At 40.0% G+C, this 17,928-nt stretch overlaps 1 protein-coding gene across 1 annotated transcript in view; it reads right to left on the bottom strand.

Moving 5' to 3' along the window:
* KIF26B (kinesin family member 26B) overlaps positions 1 to 17,928 on the bottom strand; it is a 276,130-nt gene that overhangs the window by 187,441 nt on the left and 70,761 nt on the right. Inside the window, exon 3 of the mRNA XM_030448683.1 lies at positions 5,877 to 6,410. Within this exon, the coding sequence (XP_030304543.1) occupies positions 5,877 to 6,410 (534 nt within the window). The remainder of the gene's footprint in view (positions 1 to 5,876; positions 6,411 to 17,928) is intronic.

Raw genomic sequence — 17,928 nt, 5'->3', positions numbered from 1 at the left:
CACAAATAAGAAACCTCTCCTACAGTTCACATAGACTTTAGTTTCCCCTCGATGATATTACAGAATCAGTATACATCTGTGCTGTTAGCTGAGGGGGTGGACAGGAGGAATGCAATACAAAAAGCTGACTCCTGTAACACACAAATGGAATGATCAAACAGTCATGGCAGGATGTCAGTTGATGACATGCACTGACTTCAGTAGGGTCATATCTAATCATTAGAGTACTGGTGTGGTTTAAAAAGGCTTTTAGTCAAAGGAAAACTACTTCAGAGGTAACTAATGCATAGGAGATGAGGCCAACAGAGATAATTAAGCAGGGATATAATTTTAGTGCCAATGAATTTGCTTGACAATCTGTTTCTTGGCCCAGACAAACAAACTTTGGAAGTAAATTCCTGCACTTTCAATCTACCGTCTCACTGTAGAGTTACTTCATTGCTAGAATCCAGGTTACAGAAAGAAAATAAAAACATCAGTGCAAGCGTTTGCACACATTTATTCATCATCATCATAGAGCAGCAGTAGAAACATAGTTTTCTACTATCTTCAGGGAGCCATCACTCTCAAACGGGGATCCCATACATTCAGTGACTGAACAGCTACTGAAACATCAGCCATCAAAAAAATTTTGGATCAAAACCTAAGAGGACAAAGATAAAATACCTCCTGCCCTGTGTAATTCATACTGAATCATGTGCGGTCTATATGAGAACATGGTCCTAGAAGAGACAGTATACAAATCTCCTTTTCTTTTGTTAAGGTGCTTTGGCAAAATAGGTGTGGCTCTAAGAAGCATAAAATAATTATAGAGAAACTGTTAGCCTACAGATGGAGTAACTTGGTTCCCATACTTTGCATTATGTGCTTTAGAAGCTACTTGAATTACCACTGTAGCAATAATTAATATTGTACCTTTTTCTGCTGAACACTTCAAGAAGGGACAGAAGCAACAGCAAGTGGAAGAGAAATAAATTAGAAAGCAGAGACCTGGAAAAAAAATCTTGGAACCAAAACCCTGGATGAGAATATCCCACACACAGGCATTGGCTCTGTATCTGAACTCTTCATCTTTTGCCCAACTCTAATCATTACCAGTTTCTTTTTAAAAGCCTGTGCCTGAAAGAACTGATGTGTTAGGAGACAGCCATGACCTAAGTAAACTCCAAACAAATCACTCATCACTGAAAATTCCAGAACAAGCTGGTACTTTCTCAGAGAACAGTGTTCTTCTAAACACACATTATACATAAAGAGGAAACAGAAAGCACATACTGTAGGCTTTCATCAATTGTACACAAACAAAGCCTTTGATAACTCTCTGAATAGGCTTGAGATCATTATGCCTGAGGCCAAGAGGCTCTCAGTAGTTTAAGATCTCATTTTCCAAAGTTTTGGTGAAAAGGGTCTTTTTAAGTGCAGGGTAGAAAGGAACACTTTTTCCTTTAATATAGTGATGTTCACAATACTCCTACTCATATCTTTATACGCTCTATATTTTTCCTTACCAATTTCAAACTTTACAGCCTCAAGGTCTGGAGCAGAAAGTGCTCACCCTACCCACATCAACAGCCACCTTTCCTGTTACCCATCCTTCCCTTTCCTGGCCCACATTGTTCCTGCAGCAGTTGGCCTTTGCCAGTTCTCTGGTTCTTTCTTGTCTTCCTGTCACTCAAAGCTACCAAACAAGCTGTGCTATTTTATTACTTTGCTTTAATTATCCGCTTGAGGACATGAAAATATTCTTATGCAGATGCAGGAAGATAAGCAGAGGGCTAAGGAAATGCCCACTGTTTGACATTCTGCAGCTCAAACCAGTTCATGCCATGCTTCTGGTTTAGAGTCACACCAGCATGCTCTTAACTATGCACTTAACTTAGGTTAACAGAGAGTGCCCATTCCAAAGAGGAACATCTAATAACAGAGCACTTTTACTTCAGAAAAATATTTTGGTGTAAACACCTTAATCTGGTCAGGTTTTTTCCACTCCTTCACTTTGAAAGCAAACCCTAAATCCCTCTGACCTACTAAGGACTCAGATCTATCCCATTCTTTAATGTAGTGGGTTTGTTTCAGCTACTTTAGCAGCTTCAGAATAAAGTAATAAAAATGTTATGCATTCAATTTAGTACCCCATTGACTATAAGAATTCTGAGAAACATTAATTTCATCAATGTATTTGGAGTTCTGGCCTCTATTTTAGAACTCAAGACCCACAGGTTTCTTTGTCTTTAAAAGTGTTACAGAACAACCAGCCAGCAAGCAACAAAAATGTGTTTAACCCTGTGGTAGCCTGTAATTCACATTAGCAGCTGCACAAATAATTACAGCCCTTCTCAGGTAAAACCTCACCAATTCAAATGAGCATTCTCTGAGCAGGGTAGGATTGCAATCCCTCAGAGTGATAAGGAGATCAACAGAAGCCTTTACAAGTGGTAAAACACAGTCTGATCCCAAGAATATACAAACACTACCTTGCTGATGACTGAAAGAGCACGTTTTTCAGACTCTTGAGCAAAATCTATTGAATTTTGGCTGATATTTTCCACCATGTATTGAACAGAAAGGGGTCACTTTTACCCTGACCAGGTAACCATTTCAGTATTCCAGTACTCATAGGAGGGTTTTAACAGGCCATGCTTTTTGTTTAAGATCAAACAATTCTCTTTCCATACCTCTGATTCTGCATTCTAAGCAACTGCTTTACCAGCAAAATTTGTTTCACCACCTTACAGAAAACAGTCTCAGCTGATCATTTGTGAGCCAGGCTTTTTAAGAACCAAATCTTACTTTCTATCTGGTCAAGGAGTGAAAAAATTATTATTATGAATCACATGATACTGGCTTGGTTGAGAAAGATAGGGCCATCTGTATCACCTCCTGATCTCCAAGTGGAACCCATTTTGTACAATTTTTAGCAGCTATTTCTCTGACTTACTCTTAGAACACTGCATGAGTTCCCATAATACCTCCATGGAATTATTTGAAAAGTTCCTTTGTATCTACACATGCATGTCCAGTTAGACATTATTACTACTTCTATTTTTCAGGCTGTAAACATATAATAAATTTTTTAATCTGGTGGTATATACAATCACTTTTTTTTCCTTACTCCTGATAGTAATGACTCTTTCTTCAAAAGTAGTAGAATTGTGGCATGGAATTTAAGACTTGCATTATAATACTGCAGCAACTGAGCCCTGAAGTGTCACAACACATTTTATTTTTTATGGGTTTTTTCCACCAGAGTTGAAACAAAAGTTGTCATTCATTCCCCATAACAAGGTGTTAGTTTTAGACACTCTGGAGGGGAAGACCCTAAGAAGGGAACTACATTCTTGAACTTCCATTCCTTGAAAAGAAATAGTTTTAGTGCCTAGGACTGCTGTGAGTCAATTCTGAGCCACACCATGTCACTTCCAGATTAATGTTCTCTTCTTTGATACTTCAAGGAAGAAAATACAGTTAGTTTTCAAGGTACTCAACAATTTTTGTCAAGTTATCTAGTCTAACAAAAGCTGATTTACAATGGGAGGTGTCTGCAACAGGCACCATTAAGTCTAGAGCCAAGATACTGATTTCTCCCTGGGCATCAGTTTAACAAGATTATGGAAGGGCACTGTACTTCTCTGTGAAGTGCGAGGGGTTTTATACAATAAATTATTTTCTCTTCCTCTTAGCTAATGCACAGTGAGGCTTTTCTATTCACTGTTCGTAAGAGAAGGCCAGAAAATTTAATATATAGACATTCAGAAGTCAGTAGCTAGCAACTCTTTTTAATTCATCTTCAAATCAAGACAGTTTCTAAATGAGATGAAATAACAGAATCCTCTTTCTAGTGCTTTTGCCTAGCAATTTTTTAACTGTAGCAGTAAGCTCATATCAAAAAGGAAAAAAAAAATATGGGAGATCTAAGATGTTCTGAAATTGTGTACCATGATGGTTTTCTGTATATAAAAGAAAAGCTTGCCTCTAATACTTCAGATTACAAATAAATTACATTTCAAAGTTTTCCTTCTTGACTAGTTCCCTGCCTGAAACAGATACCACAAAACCAAACACTGCAATCCTTTCAGTGTCTTTAAAGACAAAACCTATCATTGTTATTCATTGACTGGACAATTAAATGTGACACTTGAGTGTAGTGGGATTTTCAGCATTTGGATGTTGCAGTCCTAAAGAGAATTTAAAATTTACTGTCAACATTGTACATCACAGATCAACATGTTTGTTTGGGGGTTTTAGGTTTCTTTGCTTTTTTGGGTTGCTTTTGGGTTTGTTATTGTAGTTGATGGTTTAAGATGGTTGCCATGGGCTTTTTTTGGGTTTGGGGGGGAGGGCAGACCCTGCTACCATACTCAAAGGTGCTGTCTTTTCTATTTCAATGCTATTGAAAGGACAGGGAAATGGTAGTGAAGAATTCTTAAACTAAATTAAGCCAAATTAGTAGAATTAGTCTGGAAAGTTTTGAATATTAGATTCTTTTTAGTGAGCACATTAAAGACAAAATTAACCATTTAGGAACCAAGAAAATTATTTAAAAGTAAACAAAATAAATTTTCATAGAAAATGAGCCTAAAAGATTGCAAATGCAGTAAAACTAATTATTATTCTCCCAATAATAATTCATTTTTCTAATGTGCATTCTCTGCTTAGGTTTTTTTCTTAGATCAAATTATGATCACATACTTACCTGCTGAAATGTGACTCGTGCTCACTAGAGCATAGACCCACAAAACTATAAAGTTACATATTTTCCAGATAAAATAACTGTAGTTCTCTTCTGGCTTTACCAAGTCTTCTTTGGTGTATGACAATATCTTAATACATATGAGTAACATAGCTTTTTTTTTTTTTTTTTTTTTTGGTGGCTGCAATATTGGTTGCTTTTATACTGATAAATGTTAAAAATTAATTTAGGTCTCTATCAAGCATCTGTCTGTAACTTAGTAGAAAGACCAACTTCTAAAATATCTATGTGCTTAAGGAAGCCCAGAGGGATATCTGGAAGAATTCAAAAGAATAGCCCTGTGTTGCAATCTGCCAGTGCTTGGGTACTCTGAGCATCTCATTACCTGCAGCCAAGTGCCTCAGAAAGCCCACCTCCTGCCATGCCATGAAAGCACCTTCTGGGTGAACTGGTGAGGATGGGCTCTACAGGTACTTACACGTGTGGTGTTACCAGAAAACAGCAGGCCAAAGAGGAGGAAAAGAACATGCTGAGAAGCACATGAAAATTATCCAGAACTTCTAAGCTCTGAAGAACACTGGACCTGCTGAATTTAAGAAATTATAAAAATCAAAGCACCAACCATCAGTCAGCCCTGCAGGTCACCAGCACACACTGACACCAACAAGACTGTATGTAACCTAGAACAGCAATGAAGGTACTGCCTGTTACATGAAGACAAAGACTATAGGATCATATGTACTTATGATGAAATCAAAGAACCTCTGTGTACTTCCTGAACACCCATCCAGAAGTCACTGGTGCACCAGAGATGGCTTCTACTTGTGAGTAAACAAGTGTAGCTCATCTCCCAGCTGTTCTCTAACCAAGTATTTTGAGCAAGAGTGAGTGTGAACTGTGTGAGGGAATAATTGCACATACTGTGTGAACAGTTCTCTGCTATGAAAAACAATGGTTTGATACCACTGTTAATAAAACAGCTGAATAAAAAGAAGTGTTGTAATACCAGTTGTGATCTTTCCCGCAAATCATTCATTTATCAGTGAAAAGGGACTTTATAGCACTCCCTGTTCAGGTGCTTACTATTGTGGAACGGCTCTTCTACTGACAAGGAGGAGCTAGCAGTACTAGCATGCCCATACAAACTTCAACAGGAAGAGCATGTTTTGTTTATTCAAATACTTACTTGATAGGGATAGAGAGTGACACCATTCGTTCTTGACAAAGACCAAGTGCCATCAAGGTACTGATGAGCCTGGATAGCCACAGAGTTGAGAACGTTACCATTGCTGGGGCTGGTGGCCATCTGAAAGCTGACCTTGGCTTGGTGTCCAGGAGAGCCATTTTTCTTCTCCACCCCATTGACAATTCCTAGACTGTTGGGTTTTCCACCGTGTTTGTTGGCAACAAAGCCTGTGTAATTGGATGGAGCATAAGGAGCAGGCACATATGCCCAGTCCCTGGGCTGCAAGCTGCCCATGTGCCGGGGACTCACTAAGGTGGGGATACTGGAGAGAGGTGGGGGAGAGCCTGGGGAGGCATCATAATGTTCTGAGTTGGCAGTTTGCTCTAAGGTCAGCACCATCTGGATGGCCTCTTGCTTCAGCTGGTTCAGGTGGGTGGCACAAACATCACATCTGTTGTCCTTCTCATTCCATGCCTTACGAATGGTATTGGGAACTTGGAGCTTCTCATGAATCACCGATGAGAAACCTGGGTCCTAAAAATCAGACAGAGAAGGGGAGAGACATAGAAAAGAAATGTTTAACCATGGGCACCACAGTGAAACATTATTATTGCTGACTGTGCATTTCAAAAGCCAATTTACAAGATAAGCTTAGAATGCAAACAAAGGCCATTAGATACAGTCAACATATGCCAACAGCAGAGCTGAGCAAAAATGAGAAACTAGATTATGCTGCAAAAAAATTTTTTTTACTTCTGATAAGTGGCAAATACTATAAATTCCATTGCAAGCTTTAATAAATGGCAAAGAGAATGCATTAACCTGCTTCACACCACTGCACCTAATTTCTGGCTTGAGTGAAATCTACTCTTAGTTACACAGGTGAGATCAAGAGCAACTCTACTAAAACTAGTGGGCTTGTAGCAAGGTACACAAATCCCACAAATCCATCTACTCTTCAGTGCAGCTTTTGGTACTCAGGAAATCCAAGAAATATTCTGGGGGGAGGAGGGAGAAGGGCCATTTCCAAGGCTGCTTTTGAAGATTTAAAAAAAAAAAAAAAAAACAAAAAACCCAAAAAACCCCAAAAAACAAACAAACAAACAAAACCCACACCACAAAAAACCCACCCCAAACTATAAGTACCATCCCTCTCACAAAATCCTTTTCTAGATTTCCAAACAAATAAGTGTTTGATGAAGTTTTCAAGAGCTTTTTAGCTTTTCTTACACCAAGAATACACTTTTCAGTCTGAGAAAAAAACCCTCTCTTCTGTTAATGTACTGTTCTACCACTGTTTTGGGGTACCTACTGATAATGGAAAATAAAATACTACTTAGTACTATTAAGAAAACTGAACATGTTGATAGTTTGTAAGGAGTGATTTTGTCTTGGAAAGCATAGATTTGGTGGAAAAACATGTGATCAAATTTAAATCTTCCTGCCTCATATGCTTACCATATGGATAGATCTTTGAACATCAGTGCCACTCTCCACAGAGCGATGTCACCCTGACCTGACTGCAATCACTGAATGATGGCCTAAGTTGCAGAGTGCTTGAGGAAGCTGTGAAGCCAAACAGCAGTCTTAGCAGCAGCTCATCACCAAACTTGTTTGGTTCTTATCACATGAGTTTTATGTTGAGGAAACAAGGACATGAAAATATTTCTTGGAAATTTCACACCACAATTTTCTGGTTTTATAGATCAGGCAGGGTAGATTTCACCTTCCCTTCCTTCAGTTTTGGAGACCTACTGGAGGATTTTCTTATGACTGCTTGAACAGATTTACTTACCATCAGGAGTATCAAAATATTCTTTTTTTTTTTTTTCCTCTTTCTTGCTTTATCAATATTAGCAGCAAACTGAAATCAGACTGAATAGTGTGTGTGTGGAAGGTGGAAATCACACAAATTTGATCAAGTAATCAAGTAATCTTATCAAGTAATTTGATGAAGTCCATGCCATCCTAGACAGACAAATTTAATTTCTTGATAGTTTGGCTGTGCTGGGAAAGAATGAGCAAGGGTATAACATAGAGAGGGAGAGAATTCACTAGTAGAGGGTCATATTCATTATGATCCATCTTTCTTATAGGCTCAAGCATTTTATTTGCACTGTTTGACTACTGTGAACAACTCCTCAGCATGCAGTGATTAATTGATTCATAAATTATGGCACTTCTTTATGTAGAGCAGCAACAAAGCAGCACCAGAAGCCCAGGAGAGCTGTGTGAACTAATGGGAAACAACAGAAAGCTGAGATCTGCCCAAGCTTCAAACTGGTAATTTCTATTCTATGCACAAAGCGGATCAGAGCAGCAAAGTGTGTCAGGAAGGGAGGAACTGGATTCTCTTTCAGCCCACCCCACTAACCTTTTGGAAGGGGACTGGTGGAAATCAGGGGGAAAAAACAGGATGCAAAAGATGTCAAATCTTATCTTCCATCGCAGACCATAACTAGGTCAACAGATCACATCAGATATAGGCACACAATCCATGACACCAGGTATGCAGGGGAGGGGCTCTAGTTTTACCACCATGAACTAGACAAAGCTATGTCTGAAGCTGAAGTGAGGTGTCTTCCTTCCAGGCTGACACACATTAGTCCAGGAAAAATTCTTGCTAGCTAATGCTATGGAGCTGGCTTTGTTGTTATTCCTTGAAAGTCAACTTCCCTTAGGCAAGTGGGCTTGAACCTAGGTAATTATATATAATGTTCAGATCCAGCAGCAGTTCAACATGGAAATTCCTGGATACTATAAATATTCCAAGGAAATAAAGCCTTCTCTAAAGTAAGCAAACGTCAGCGTGATATAAATATTCAAGTAGCACACAAACTTTAAAGAGTGCTGGACAGCAGTGAATTCAGCTTCATCTCAGTGTTAAAACAAACATCAGATCATTTTCTGATCCAACAATAAACAGAAAGAGAGAGGGAAGAAGGAAGACTGTTCCTCCTCAGGAGCAGAAAGGCAAAAAACAGGCATAACTTGAATTGATTACTCCCAAGATTAGCCCTACTAATTTATCAAACTGTACTAGATTGATAGCCCAACACTGCACCCAAGTCTGGAATATGAAACAGAAAAGCCTACAGGACAGCAAATAAATTTGGAGAAATGGAAGTTCCAGAAACAGTCACATTTCTGTTCTCAAACCAAAACTGACAAAGCTTAAGAGAGAGGTTACTTCCCTGTTCTGCACTGGGCAGCTCCACTTTCATTTCAAGGAAGAACTGGCTGACAGGTTTGCAATACATTTAGCAGAAAGGAGACCACAGCTGGACAGTGACTACACCCTGGCTTGAATTGCAGGGAAATGCAGCTCCATGGCACTTTCTGTTGAAGTATTTCATCTGTAAGCAATCATCTGCACACATTCTCCTAGGAATGCTTACTAGTTCAATAAACAGTATTTTGTCACATGTAAAAAATATGAAAATAGGACAAGATGGGCAAACCTTACTGGATAAGTGCTTTGAAATAGTCACACTAAGCAGCAGGGGTTGGAAAGGTTATACTCACTGCTGAATCTTGTGAGGTCTAAGAAACTCCCTAGCATGAGAGCAGATTTGCTTGTGAAATCTGAGGTTGACATGAGAAATACCATTTCTGTTTTGGCACTCATTTCCAGTCCTGCCAGAACAAAGTGCAGTGACACTGGAAACTGAAACAGAACTTTAAAAAAAAAAAATCACAAGAGTTTGGTTTGAGTTCAGGGCAAAGGTCCATGATGGTCTCTCATATTGCTGTAATGGTTCACCCATCTTTAGTGTAAACAGCATTACTATAAATTCCTGTTCTTATAATAAACAAATGAAGGCATGTAAGAGGTCCAAAAAGCTTCAAGAGCTCAGACCACAGCATGAATGCACAAGACATGCAGTGAACGAAGCAGAGTGCACTGAGCTTTGTTGCAAGGAGCCTTTTAACATTTGTGAGCTTTCAAGATCAAGTAAATGCCAAATGCATGAGCTACTAAATTCCTCATCTTTGTCTCTGAACTAAAAACCTACATGGGAAAGACAGAAGAGGGAAGAACATTTTGCTTGAGAGAGACCCATCACAGAGAGGTGTGCTGTGGAATTCTTGCTTTACATAGTGAACAGACACTAAGAAACACTGAAATACACTGAGCTGTACCAGGGTAAATGCAGTTCTGGCCCCAGGGAGGAGGAACAGCACTACTGTATGATCATGTAAGGCAAAGAAAAAGCATCCTCCTCTCCATGTCCCTTCACAAGTCTGTACCTAGCTCCAGTACCAAGAAAGCAGGCTACAAACAGAATAATCCCCTCCTTCCTGTTACCTAGCTTGGTGCCCATCTGCATCAACAGAGAAAGCAAAAACTACTTTCAGCCTGAAGCACAGCCTGTTTTACACATGCATTTACACAAAGCTCTCAAGACATGATGCAAATGGGCAGAGCTTAACTGGTGCAGAGAGATGGGTGAGAAACACAATGAGCAGTTCAGTTCCACATTACATGGAACCTAGCTGAGCACACATTCATATACAAATGCTTCCCATGCATATAGGTGTTATGAAAAAATATAGTAGACAGCCACCAATAGAGGACACACTCTCCAAAATTTTATGCGCAGCTATATCGAATTTGGTCAGCCATAGCCTATACAAATTAGACATTTAAACCCCATGAAATTACTCTGCCTTAGAGAAAACATGGATCTCAAGAGAATATCAAATTGTGTTCTTCAACACGAATATTATTCACTGCTCTTCACTGAAAAACAAAGCAGTCAATACCTACTAAATCGTGGAGTCCAGCTTCCACTTGGTGAGGCTAACAGAAAACTCATGGAACTCTTGTTTCTAAAAGAGTCCAGGCAGCAATGACTGCTGGTATGTAATCCATCACACAAGGTGAGGCAGAAGTAGGGGCAAGTCATGATCAAAGTTCTGCGCAGGAAGAAGTGTATTTTCCAGAGTCACACTCTCCAAAGGCAGGGAGTAAACAAGCTAATTAAGAAACATTAGTAGGAGGGAAGCCTTAACCCTGATAAAAACCACATGTTTTTCCATGACTCTGCAAGCATCACTGCTCTAAACACAGTCCCATTAGTCCATGGTTGGTCTTGCGTTAGGGAAAAAACAAAACAAAATACCACTCCTCTGTTCTCCTTTTTCTCTTGAGGACATACTTTCCAGCCCAATAAAGAGATTATACTTGTAAATTTATTCTCCAGAGGCACTCGGGCTATTTTCCAAGTGACTCTGTACCCTAACTTAAACATATCCTATCATCTTCTAGATCCCATTTCAGAGATTTGCTGGTTTTAGCATTCCAGAGACCCAACAGCTGAAAAACAGCTCTTCACTGTTACAATGGCACCACTTCTGATAAAACAGAAGTATGTTCAAATAAACTGAAGTCAGTGAGAGTTTTTCCTCAAATAAGCATGACAGGATACACACTATGACTACAAAGGAGTAGCACTGTACCATCAAATCACGTTGGGAACCCTTGGATACAAATCTGTTAGCTTTGCTAAGTAAAGACTGAATCACCTGAATTATCTAAGGTGGCAGGATCTTCGCTAGCAAAACCAGTGTTTTGGTACATAAAAGTCAAAGTTCCACATCAAAGGAGCACTAAGGTGACCTTCCTTTTTCTGTTGCTGAGTACATAGCAACAAACACCTTTCTCAGGTATTAAACCACATTGCTTTACCCTCTCTGTCACAGACTTCCCTCATTCCCAATGTCTTCTTCACATAAGACATCCATTAGCACTCCTAACTGAGAAAATGAAACTACTCCATCTCATTTGCTAGGAAAGGAGAACATATTTCTCTCATGTCTGCCTGAAACTCCCTCCACTCCCCAGCAGGAATGTGCCCCCATAAGCATTGTTACTACACAGTGGGGAGAGGAGAGATAAGGCAGTCCCGAAACTGGAGAGTTATAATTAGGGAACTTGAGTAAAAGAAGGGACAGAAGTCATGAGGAAAGCTTAGTGGAATAAGAAAGAAGTGTTTACATGAGCCTGTTTCCAGTAAGTCATTGTAAAGAAACTGTATCACCAACTGCAGTAAAACCCTCTGAAGTGTTATCATATCTATTTAACTGTTAATAATTTTGTCACCTCAAACTTGAAAAACTGTTTGCTGCTGCTGCTGACTTGAGCCTTCACTTTCAAAAAGGCCATTGAGAGAGCTCCTCATCCTGTAGTCAGTATCTCCAGAACATGCCTGGGACAAGTTCCATTTGGCATGGGGGAAGCAGAAAACAAATCTTAATCCTGTCTGGTGTAGCTCTCACAACATTACTATTTTCAAGTGTTTTTCTTGAGCTGGCACATAGTACTGACATTTGGACTTTTATAACAACGTCTGTCAGTATAAACCAACCACTCTGCAGGCAGAAAAATTGTGCTCCTTTGGTTTAGGCTCTTGGTTTCCTTATCTGGAGGAGACAGAAAGTCAAAGCAAGGTTCACCTTACAAATTTGAAGCAGCAGAAAGCAAAAGAGCAAAAATGGTGGAAAAAAGGAGGATTAAAAATGAGGAGGAGGGAAATCAAAAAGTGTTTTCTAATTGCTCCATGGATTGGTTTATGGCTCTGATGATGGATCAGCTTTGATGGAGTTACAGCTGTACACATCTGGCACACAGGTGTTTGTGTTAGCTTGATAGCTAGGCAGCAGCCAGATTTTTAATTGGGTTGGGAAGACGAGATGGAATAGCAGCAGGAAAATATAAATATACATCCAATGGTGCAAAACCAGCCTTTTCCCAATGAGCTCTGTTACACAGTAGTTTTGAGCTGTGCAGCCCAGACTGAACCTGTGGCCACAGCATGCACAGGGTATCCTGGGAAGCTTCTTCTATAGCTATGGAAACTCAGCTGTTGCCAAAGGGGACAGAATTTGTCAGCACCCTCTTTATAGCACGAAGAATAGGAATAGAAATAGATAAGGTATTGCAGAAGCATCATCACTAGTGATGGAAAACGCAGCAGCTCCATTCTCTCCTTGCTTTGTATCTGCCTGCCTGCATAATGAAGGATTGCATTTGCTTTCTTAGCCACCAGAGCACACCCCCAGCTTGTGTTCAAGTGACTGTTCACCTTGACCTCCTAGTGCTTTGCAACATCCTTGTTACACACAGTCTTGTGTCCTGCATGCAACCCAGGAGTATCACAGATGCATTTTTGCTCAATTTTCCAGTCACCACATAGAACCTGGATGCTTTTCCTGCCTCTTCATTCAGCTATGGGCTGGCTATACATTTGACCTAATTGTTACTAGAATTAGATGCTTCCCAGAGCCTACAGCGAGCTATATCAACCAAATGTTTGTTTTCACTCATCTCAAATGTGCCTAATATGGTTATACCTTTATTCACTAAAACCTTCTTACTGCCATTCAGACATGTTCTTTATTGCTGATATCCTGTTACTCACCCTTTCAAACCCATCTGGGATAAGCCTGAAGCATTACTGATCTATGATTACATGGGCCAGACCTGTTAAAATACTGAAATAACATGATCTTTGATTCATTCAAACTTCCCCATTACTCCAAGCTTTGATAAGCATCAACTGATCACTCGAACCTCTTTGAGTAGCCAGGCTATAGTAGCAATTACTGTCCTGACACACACCTCCAGGTATTTAAAGCTGAGCTTGCTTTTCCTGTGAGAAGACCATCACAAGTCTTTGATGAATGCCAGAACTGAGCTACTACTGACACTTTAACCAGTGATTGCTCAAGCAGCTGTCATACCTGAAGAATGGTAACTATACATGACAAGTGTGAAGGTCAGGATGGTATTTGTGACACCTATATACTTACTGTTCTCCTGATTTATGAAGGTGTCTGTTAACAAGCCAAAACCTCTTGTAACTGCTCTTCAAATATGATAATCACACCTCTATGATTTAAGGCAAAAAATCATTGTAAAAATTATTTTGCTTTTTGTTTAAGAACTTACCAGAACTTAATATGTAATACTTTTTATCAAATTTGTTCAGCTTCAACACACCTAAGAGTGACATGCATCAAAGAATCAAAAATTTTCTATCCTGTGTAGCTTACTTTTAAAACCACTTCTGCATGCTGACTATTTTTTCTCTCCCCTCTAAAAAACACGAGTATGTTTAAATCACTGTTCTGGAGTGGAAAAAAAAAAATACAGATACAGGTCATTGGTGGCTTTTACAATGGGTAAAGACCTTTGCCTTTGCATGTCCAATCTTCCTTTCTTTTCTGTTTTGTTTTTTTAAATCACTCAGCTTTACGAAACAACTTTTCCACTTCACACTGAGGTTGCAACCTGGTTAAATACAGCTACTTTTTATTCATCTTGAATATGTTCTCCTTAAGGAACACTCAGGGAGGGCCTTTTCTGCCACTATCAGATTTCCTCCCTTCTCAAATTGAGTGGAGAGGAGTTAGGAAGGTGAAGGATATGGACTGACTACAATTTAGAGCATTGCAAGCCTTCTGTAGCACTAATTACAGTCAGTTAAAACCTGAAGAATTTTACTGCAGTTTAACAAAGCAATTTATAATTCACACTTAAAGTTGATTTTACTTCAAATTCTTGAATATTAAAACACCAGGCAACACAAGTAGTCTTAATCTTAGCAAAACTGCAAGAAAATGTAAAATCCTGCTCACTTCATTCAAATCAGATAAAGCTTCTATGTGTGCCATCCAGGAAACAGACTGAATTTTGTTCCTAACCACTGGGAAAGGCCATCACAAAGATAACAGTCACTTCACAGTAATAATGAAGTCTCTCCTATTCACAGTCAGAGGCACATAAAAAATTGAAAAGTATTTGCCTCTTCCCCGAGTTTCCATTTTGCATTAGATAGATAACATTTTTAAAAACATGCAACGTGGAAATAGGAGCAAGTCATCCTCTACAGGGATTTTCAAATCTTTTTGCATATAGAGCAGTCCAAGCTGCATGCAAACCTCCAATTATCAGTCAGTGGGAGTCACATCTCACACCAGTATTGACTGCAGATTTCCACCATTTATTTATATCCTGACTGAAGTGAAAAGCCCACAGCTCAACATCTGCAGAGCTATTACATGCTTTCTTTAAGCGCTATTTCCTTCATGTTGAATGCACCCAGGATTAAGCAAGTGGACACTGTGAAAGCTGGAGGGTAGTTAAGACTTTTGAGAATGGTCCCGTATCACTGGGCAACACTTGAGGTTGCAAGGGGGAAAAGAAACCTACTTGAAGCTGATGATGTGAAATGGGGCACATGAAGGAGGAAGAGGGAAGAAAGCAAGGCAATGATACATGACAGGATTATTTATTCTACAACTAACTTCTGATACAAGTAATTTGAAGGTCTACTGATGGGATCAGCAAAATTGTGGAATTGCTTGACCTAGAAAGAAGATCACGTCTATTAATGAGTTGTATGTCTCCCTGCTTTCCCAAAAGACTTTATGCTGTGTTTTGGGTGGACAGAAGTTGCTTAAGCAGCTCTGAGGTTTGACAGCACCTGTCTGAAACATCCTCCTTGACACATACCAGGCTTGCAGCGGGTGGCTGCTTTAAATAGTAGCCATATACCAAGTGCTGACAGCCACTTGCTCCACAGGCAGCTAATGTCCCCTGCTGTCTAGCCATACAGGCTCTCACAGTCTCACTTTGGTCTGCTAAATCTTTCCCACTTGGTAACATTTGGCCTGGTATCATTTACCACCCCATCCTCACACCAAGCCATTCAGCCAGGGGCTGCTTCACTTGCTCCTGCCTCAGGATTCTTCCAACTCCCACAGTATCCAAGACCAAACTCCATTTCAATGACTCAGTCTCTTGGAAATTCCCCTTTCCCCCCCACCCCAGAGAGGGAAAAACACCACCATCCTGTTCCTTTCCTGCCACCAAACAATGCCCATGCTCCCCCCCTGGTCTGTACAGCCTTTTACAGCCCAGCCTCAGGCTCACCAGGCTTATCAAGTGCACAGCTCCCAAAGCCAGCAGATACCCTTTGACCTTTCTGCCCCTCAGCCATGATGCTCCACCTCACTTTGTGCACTACTCCCAGCTTCAGGTTAATTGGTAACACATCCCTTTGGATGTGCATGACATAACTCAATATTTATTAGCACGTGGTTTGGGCTTTTTTTTTAATAATACGAACAGAAAAAAAGAAAAACCCCACTGCAACCCACGGAAATTTTATTCTAGCAGTTTTACATTATCTCAGGGTGGGGTTGTGAAAACTTGTGGAAGCTCCTCAGCTTTGATGTAATACCAGACAGTAATCAGATACAGTTTTGCATTTATAGCTGTTTCCATTAACACAGTTATAGTAAGAGCTTTTTAATGATCTAATTATCAAATTGTCCAATTATGGTTTTGCTTAATTTCTTTTTGTGCACATGGAATTACTTGTAATTATTGCCTGTGATCCCTGGAACCCCTAAAATTACCTGTAACATACCAAAGACCTCTTTGGAAGTAAAATCTGTATATGTAAATACACCTCGCTCTAGAATTTTATCACTTCTGCACATTTCTCATCTACAATATTTTAGATATATTGATACCATTTTTATCCTTGTACAAAAAATGTTAGACATAACAAACAAAAATGCACCACAAAAGTTAAAATCTTTATCACAGAAGGTGCTGAGTGGCCCCAACCTCCATGCAGTCAAAGAAATCTAAGATCATTAGAGCAGCACTGAAAGAACATTTATTCCCCCCAGTATGTATAGAGGGCAGGAAGCAGGAGCACACCTCAGCTTTTCAGCTGGGAATAATTTCAGGAGCAAAGTTGTTTGCAAGTTTCCACTCTGCTTGCAAGATCTGTTTATTTTTGCTTAGCAGAGTATAAATATTTCAGGCATGCAAAGGGCAGGAGGAAAAAAAATTCACAAAAAATTAATGACAATTAAGACTGCCAAATTTCAATAGGAACAAAATTACTTTGTTACAACTGTCTCAGAGATAGTATGAAGACAAAATGCAGTGCAAGAGACTCATTTTTACCAGGCAAAGCTCTCTCTTCAACCCTTAGTGCAGTTGCAATGTTTTAAATATGCCAGCACAAATCAGGTGGTAGAGTGCCTTATGGCAAGCCCGTAACACATGGCCTTTCTCTCTTAAATCTGCTGCACAAGTACCTGCTATATTTCATTACACTGTGTGTGTGAGGCTTTCTACACAAACTATAAATTAATCTGTATACTTCAGCACATGCTTCAGCTTCACTTCAACAGACTCTCTGCATTGGCTGGGGCAGGGGTTGCACAGGATTTGGGATTTTGTGCCAAGGGTAGGTGACAGAGTGGGTTTGAGGGGCAGATGAGTGCGGAAAGATGCGGGGTTAAGATAAGAAGCTGTGGCCAGGATGGAAGCTGTCGGGCTGCTGAGTGTAGCTTCACATGAGAAGAGCTCCAACTCCACTCACTGTGGCTGTTGCAGATGCCAAAGAACCTACTCTTTGGCTGCTTCTTCAGCAGGTGATCCAGAAGGAACCTACCACACTGGGACTCACTTAAGCTCACACAGCTGTATGATGCTAGGCTGTTCTGAGGGAAGGCACTGGGTTGGGTCCAGAGGGATGGGTCACTTGGCTGCCACACAACTGGGTATGTGGGCACCATATTATTTGCTTCCATAAATCTGAAGCCAGCTGGAGTTGGTGTAGAGTACAATATAATTCTAAGGGCCTTGAGCAGCCCCCTGGGAACCCTGCTGCTTCTGAACACTTATAGCCAGGAGCAAACAACACAGTCTTAACATTTATCACTGCACTTCTTGTGGCTGGTAAATGCTCTGTTTCAATACAAAGCTTTACAAATCAGGTTTGGGACATTAGTGGAGCTCTGAAGTATAGCTAATAACTTCTCTTGTTGTCACCTATTAAAAAATGAACATCCCAAAATCAAGACAGGCATCATTTAAGTTCAGGTTTACTGAGTTTGTTCAGAAGTACTCAGACTGTGCAACCTTAGGCTGTTACAGCCTGGATCCCATCCCCCACACCCTCACAAAATCCTAAGCAATTCGAGTGGTGGAGGATGCAACATGGCTCAGTTGGAAAGCATT

Source organism: Calypte anna, chromosome 3 (genome assembly GCF_003957555.1).
Source record: "Calypte anna isolate BGI_N300 chromosome 3, bCalAnn1_v1.p, whole genome shotgun sequence".
NCBI lineage: Eukaryota > Metazoa > Chordata > Aves > Apodiformes > Trochilidae > Calypte > Calypte anna.
The sequence above is the reverse complement of the archived record's forward strand: the minus strand, read 5'-3'. Positions and strand labels throughout refer to the sequence as shown.